General features: G+C 50.7%; 1 protein-coding gene across 1 annotated transcript in view; it reads left to right on the top strand.

Annotated features, from left to right (window-relative positions):
* The window catches only part of dclk1a (doublecortin-like kinase 1a), a gene marked incomplete in the record, with an annotated part of 194,899 nt that extends 191,904 nt beyond the window's left edge, over positions 1 to 2,995 (top strand). Inside the window, 2 exon segments of the mRNA XM_055936842.1 lie at positions 997 to 1,070; positions 2,387 to 2,995. Of these exon segments, the coding sequence (XP_055792817.1) occupies positions 997 to 1,070; positions 2,387 to 2,444 (132 nt within the window).
* Positions 2,996 to 7,149: the final 4,154 nt, after the last annotated feature.

Raw genomic sequence — 7,149 nt, 5'->3', positions numbered from 1 at the left:
TCTCTATAAGTCCTGCTGGTTTTAAAGGCATTACTGGTTTCTCTATAAGTCCTGCTGGGTTAGAAAGGCGTTACTGGTTTCTCTATAAGTCCTGCTGGTTTTAAAGGCATTACTGGTTTCTCTATAAGTCCTGCTGGTTTTAAAGGCATTACTGGTTTCTCTATAAGTCCTGCTGGTTTTAAAGGCGTTACTGGTTTCTCTATAAGTCCTGCTGGTTTTAAAGGTGTTACTGGTTTCTCTATAAGTCCTGCTGGTTTTAAAGGCATTACTGGTTTCTCTATAAGTCCTGCTGGTTTTAAAGGTGTTACTGGTTTCTCTATAAGTCCTGCTGGTTTTAAAGGTGTTACTGGTTTCTCTATAAGTCCTGCTGGTTTTAAAGGTGTTACTGGTTTCTCTATAAGTCCTGCTGGTTTTAAAGGCATTACTGGTTTCTCTATAAGTCCTGCTGGTTTTAAAGGTGTTACTGGTTTCTCTATAAGTCCTGCTGGTTTTAAAGGTGTTACTGGTTTCTCTATAAGTCCTGCTGGTTTTAAAGGTGTTACTGGTTTCTCTATAAGTCCTGCTGGTTTTAAAGGCATTACTGGTTTCTCTATAAGTCCTGCTGGGTTAGAAAGGCGTTACTGGTTTCTCTATAAGTCCTGCTGGTTTTAAAGGCATTACTGGTTTCTCTATAAGTCCTGCTGGTTTTAAAGGCATTACTGGTTTCTCTATAAGTCCTGCTGGTTTTAAAGGCGTTACTGGTTTCTCTATAAGTCCTGCTGGTTTTAAAGGTGTTACTGGTTTCTCTATAAGTCCTGCTGGTTTTAAAGGCGTTACTGGTTTCTCTATAAGTCCTGCTGGTTTTAAAGGTGTTACTGGTTTCTCTATAAGTCCTGCTGGTTTTAAAGGTGTTACTGGTTTCTCTATAAGTCCTGCTGGTTTTAAAGGTGTTACTGGTTTCTCTATAAGTCCTGCTGGTTTTAAAGGCATTACTGGTTTCTTTGTCCTGTTGTGCAGTTGGACCACAGCTTCTCCATGCAGCGCTCTGGGTCGTTGGACTTCCACCAGCACCCGGCCATGTACTGGATAAGGTATAACCTGTTGTCACGACAACCCCCCCTCCCTCTGCCTCCGTATCCTGTGTCTCCACATACTGTGTGCTGATTGGCTGCTGGCGTCTGTGTGCTCTGTCAGCTCCACCCATGCCCCCTCCCCCCAGCTCTTTCTCATAGGCTCGCTCGGTGTCACTGTTGCTCCTCCCCCTTCCACCTGTCACTCACAGTGACATCACAGCCTTTGCCCCACACCTGTTTGACTATGCAGTCTGTCGTAGTTTCTCCTCCTGTTGTAGGAAAGTGTGTGTTGTGTGTTTACACACACACACACACACACACACACACACACACACACACACACACACACACACACACACACACACACACACACACACACACACACACCCACACTCCTGGGTGTGTAGGGTTTAGAGTATGTGTGTGGCTCAGCCTGTTTACAGCTGCTCTTCCCTCTTGTGTCCATGTTGCTAACATTTTGTCTGTAGAAAAGTGTAGCACGCTCAAACTGTTATTAACTAACTGTAGGCTACAGCGTAAATGATTTGATCAACCCGAGGATACTGTATCTGTTGAGGTGTTGAAAGTGTGAGAGAGCGCTCCTTGTTCTACTAGTACACCTACCTGTCCCTGCGAATGCTCCAGCAGCTATCCTTGAAACTTGAGTTTGCACATGTCTGTCACCATCAGACCTGTGTCATTTAGAGCTTCTCTTCTCCTCTTCTCTCATCTGGCATTCCTGTCCTCCCTCTCTCTTTCCTCTCCTCTCCTGCTCTACTGCCCTGCCCTCCCATCCTCTCCTCTCCTGCTCTACTGTCCTCCCTCTCTCTTTCCTCTCCTCTCCTGCTCTACTGTCCTCCCTCTCTCTTTCCTCTCCTCTCCTGCTCTACTGTCCTCCCCTCCCATCCTCTCCTCTCCTGCTCTACTGCCCTCCCCTCCCATCCTCTCCTCTCCTGCTCTACTGTCCTCTCCTCCCATCCTCTCCTCTCCTGCTCTACTGTCCTCCCCTCCCATCCCATCCTCTCCTCTCCTGCTCTACTGTCCTCCCATCCTCTCCTCTCCTGCTCTACTGCCCTCCCCTCCCATCCTCTCCTCTCCTGCTCTACTGTCCTCCCTCTCTCTTTCCTCTCCTCTCCTGCTCTACTGTCCTCCCTCTCTCTTTCCTCTCCTCTCCTGCTCTACTGCCCTGCCCTCCCATCCTCTCCTCTCCTGCTCTACTGCCCTCCCCTCCCATTCCCCCCTCCTCTATGTATGCTCCTCTACTAACCCACAGTCTTTAGCATCTCTGATGAGCAGCATCTCTGATTGGTTCTCCTGTGTCTCCTCTACCTCAGGCCACCGCTCTTGATAAGGAGGGGCAGGTTCTCAGACGAAGATGCAACCAGGATGTGAGCTCACGCCTATTGCCGTTGACAACACAAACAACAACAACAACGGAAAAAACGACTAGCTGCCTCCCCAGCCCGACCCTCGCCCCCCTCTTTCTGACCTTTATCCTCGGCTCCGTCCCTAATCCTGACCCCTCCACCAGCCACACCCCAGCGTTGAACCATGAGGATATCTCTCTCAGCTCAGCTTGGACTGTTCGTTCTCCTAACTCCCCCTTTTAGAGGTGGGACTGTTCGTTCTCCTAACTCCCCCTTTTAGAGGTAGGGAGAGGGATCAAATGTTTTCCTAACGCCCCCTTTTAGAGGTGGGGAGAGGGGTAATATGTTCTCCTATCTCCCCCTTTTAGAGGTAGAGAGAGGGGTCATATGTTCTCCTAACTCCCCCTTTTAGAGGTAGGGGAGGACAGTAGAGGAGATAGGGGAGTGGTCTTTCCTCCTCCCCCTTTCCCCCCCATCTCCCCCTTCTAGAACAGAACATGTGAGGGGAGGGATGAAGAGGGACTGGGGACAGGGGAGAGATAGAGGGACTGGGGACAGGGGAGGGGAGACAGAGGGACAGGGAATATGGGAGGGGAGAGATAGAGGGGCTGGGGACAGGGGAGAGATAGAGGGACTGGGGACAGGGGAGAGATAGAGGGACTGGGGACAGGGGAGGGGAGAGATAGATGGACTGGGGACAGGGGAGAGATAGAGGGACTGGGGACAGGGGAGATATAGAGGGACTGGGGACAGGGGAGGGGAGAGATAGATGGACTGGGGACAGGGGAGAGATAGAGGGACTGGGGACAGGGGAGGGGAGACAGAGGGACCGGGAATAGGGGAGGGGAGAGATAGAGGGACTGGGGACAGGGGAGAGATAGAGGGGCTGGGGACAGGGGAGAGATAGAGGGGCTGGGGACAGGGGAGAGATAGAGGGTCTGGGGACAGGGGAGGGGAGAGATAGAGGGACTGGGGACAGGGGACAGGGGAGAGATAGAGGGACTGGGGACAGGGGAGAGATAGAGGGGCTGGGGACAGGGGAGAGATAGAGGGGCTGGGGACAGGGGAGAGATAGAGGGTCTGGGGACAGGGGAGGGGAGAGATAGAGGGACTGGGGACAGGGGACAGGGGAGAGATAGAGGGACTGGGGACAGGGGAGGGGAGAGATAGAGAGACTGGGGACAGGGGAGGGGAGAGATAGAGGGACTGGGGACAGGGGAGGGGAGAGATAGAGGGACTGGGGACAGGGGAGAGATAGAGGGACTGGGGACAGGGGAGGGGAGAGATAGAGAGACTGGGGACAGGGGAGGGGAGAGATAGAGAGACTGGGGACAGGGGAGGGGAGAGATAGAGGGACTGGGGACAGAGGAGAGATAGAGGGACTGGGGACAGGGGAGGGGAGAGATAGAGGGACTGGGGACAGGGGAGAGATAGAGGGACTGGGGACAGGGGACAGGGGAGAGATAGAGGGACTGGGGACAGGGGAGGGGAGAGATAGAGAGACTGGGGACAGGGGAGGGGAGAGATAGAGAGACTGGGGACAGGGGAGGGGAGAGATAGAGGGACTGGGGACAGGGGACAGGGGAGAGATAGAGGGACTGGGGACAGGGGACAGGGGAGAGATAGAGGGACTGGGAACAGGGGAGGGGAGAGATAGAGAGACTGGGGATAGGGGAGAGATAGAGGGACTGGGGACAGGGGAGAGATAGAGGGACTGGGAACAGGGGAGAGATAGAGGGACTGGGAACAGGGGAGGGGAGAGATAGAGAGACTGGGGGACAGGGGAGAGATAGATGGACTGGGGACAGGGGAGAGGAGACAGAGGGACAGGGAATAGGGGAGGGGAGAGATAGAGGGACTGGGGACAGGGGAGAGATAGAGGGGCTGGGGACAGGGGAGAGATAGATGGACTGGGGACAGGGGAGGGGAGAGATAGAGGGACTGGGGACAGGGGAGAGATAGAGGGACCGGGGACAGGGGAGAGATAGAGGGACTGGGGACAGGGGAGAGATAGAGGGACTGGGGACAGGGGAGAGATAGAGGGACTGGGGGACTGGGGACAGGGGAGAGATAGAGGGATGGGGGACAGGGGAGAGATAGAGGGACTGGGGACTGGGGACAGGGGAGAGGAGACAGATGGACAGGGAATAGGGGAGGGGAGAGATAGAGGGACTGGGGACAGGGGAGAGATAGATGGACTGGGGACAGGGGAGGGGAGAGATAGAGGGACTGGGGACAGGGGAGAGATAGAGGGACTGGGGACAGGGGAGAGATAGAGGGACTGGGGACAGGGGAGAGATAGAGGGACTGGGGACAGGGGAGAGATAGAGGGACTGGGGGACAGGGCGGGGGAGACAGAGGGACAGGGAATAGGGGAGGAGAGAGACAGAGTGACTGGGGACAGGGGAGAGATAGAGGGACGGGGGACAGGGGAGAGATAGAGGGACTGGGGACAGGGGAGAGATAGAGGGACGGGGGACAGGGGAGAGATAGAGGGACTGGGAACAGGGTGGGGGAGACAGAGGGACAGGGAATAGGGGAGGAGAGAGACAGAGTGACTGGGGACTGGGGACAGGGGACAGGTCGGTGGCCGATGGTCAAGAAAAAGGAGAAGAGGTGAAGAAGACATAAAGGACTTTTCCAAACATCTTCTCGTGGAACAGAGCACATGTTGGAGAGCTGTAGATCTGAAGAGGGTTGACATGCTAGTTAACCCTTTGTGAGGATCAGAGTTCTACGTAGTAGCAAGGACTGACTCTCCTCTAGATACAGTCTGGGTCAACCTGTACCAGCAGCCACCTATGGGACACCTTTTAATACAACACTCCATGTTTGTATTTGTCTTTTAAATTTAGTCATTTTTTCCACTGAAGTTTGAAGAAAAATGATGTCGTATGGTGGTTAATGTTTCTAAAGAACTTGTTTTGGAAACAGAACAATTGAAAAGTAGTGAAATAGAGAAAAATGTCTAGGTATATTTAGCTACAGTTGGTTTTTCTGGATCAGGCACTTCCTAGATGAACGGTCTGATCTCTCTCACACGCAGCTGAAAGAAAGAGATGAACAGAAAGGAGAAAGCGAGAGGTGGTGGATACGCAACTCCATACTCTTCCTCTTCTTCCTCACCCTCTCCAGAACACTGATGTCTTTCTGTAGTGTTTGGCTACTAGCTATACTTCAGTACACATGAACAATTTACAGACCATAGCTCAACTACATGCTAGCTGCACCTGGACTCCACTTCCAGTCCAGTAGACAGGGGTTTATTATGGCTAAGACAAGACCAGAGGTCTGTTCAGTAGACAGGGGTGTATTATGGCTAAGACAAGACCAGAGGTCTGTTCAGTAGACAGGGGTTTATTATGGCTAAGACAAGACCAGAGGTCTGTTCAGTAGACAGGGGTTTATTATGGCTAAGACAAGACCAGAGGTCTGTTCAGTAGACAGGGGTTTATTATGGCTAAGACAAGACCAGAGGTCTGTTCAGTAGACAGGGGTTTATTATGGCTAAGACAAGACCAGAGGTCTGTTCAGTAGACAGGGGTTTATTATGGCTAAGACAAGACCAGAGGTCTGTTCAGTAGACAGGGGTTTATTATGGCTAAGACAAGACCAGAGGTCTGTCCAGTAGACACAAAACATTTCTAAATGTAATAGGAACCAAACTAACTTGGCTAATTAGAAAGCTTTAATTAACGTTTTCCTTATTTTGTGCTCTTCTGAACACGACTCGACCCCGAGGTACTCTCTGTCCGTCGACACACGGTGTTGCAGGTAGAAATAAGTAACATAGATCACATTTCACAAGGAAAAGAGAACAATGTATTTTCTATAGATGTAATTTCTATATCTGCAACACTATTCACTGTTCTCTCCATGTAGCCAGAGGAGCACAGTGGGAGACGTCTCAAATGGTACCCGTAGGGTTCTGGTCAGACGTAGTGTACTATATTGAATAGGGTGCCATCTGGGATTTACATCCGGACTAACTCTTTAACAGAACATGGTTTGGTGACAGGGTCTTGTTTGTACTCTATGTAAATAATATAATTTAATTTATTTTAATAGTTCACAATATATTTCTTTATCTACATCTAAAAAACCCATAACAATACGAGTCAGTGTACATTCATATCTAATAAACAGACAGTCGGCCTGGATCAACTTCCTGTCACACGACTCGGGGAATGACGACAACTTTCCTCTTCACGGTGTCTTCAGGGTACTGTAGTCACATAGTTTCTAAACTCGCGAGACTTATGGGAACGCTTGCGAATCAGACTCGGCTGGACCTAACCGAGGTTAAGAGAAGTCAATGAGGGAAGTTGAGAATTATTCCTTTTAGTTGTTAATTTTCTTTATTTTTTAAAAGGCAACAATCTAGATTTAAACCGATGTTCTGAGTAGCTGACCATGTTATTACTACGACCTCGTCAACGTGTCACACGGACACCTTCTCATTTTCCTCAATAAACAAAAAAGACAAACAAACAACTTGATATCGAAGGAGTGCGCAGTTCAGCGTGTGACGACCGTTAGACCGCGATGACGTGTTTCTGTGCATGCGTTTATGCTAGCCAACGTCGTCATGACATCGCCGTGATCGGGGGGGGGTTTCTATTGGAGAAGTTGTTTCTACATATATCTTCACACTTAACCAACTTTGCTGTAGTGTTTAACCAGTCACCACCGTAGCTATCTGGGAAACGTGGTGCGTTCAGTTCAACTCC

The sequence above is a fragment of the Salvelinus fontinalis genome, chromosome 10 (genome assembly GCF_029448725.1).
Source record: "Salvelinus fontinalis isolate EN_2023a chromosome 10, ASM2944872v1, whole genome shotgun sequence".
Classification (NCBI taxonomy): Eukaryota; Metazoa; Chordata; class Actinopteri; order Salmoniformes; family Salmonidae; genus Salvelinus; species Salvelinus fontinalis.
This window is presented reverse-complemented; position numbering and strand designations above follow the sequence as displayed.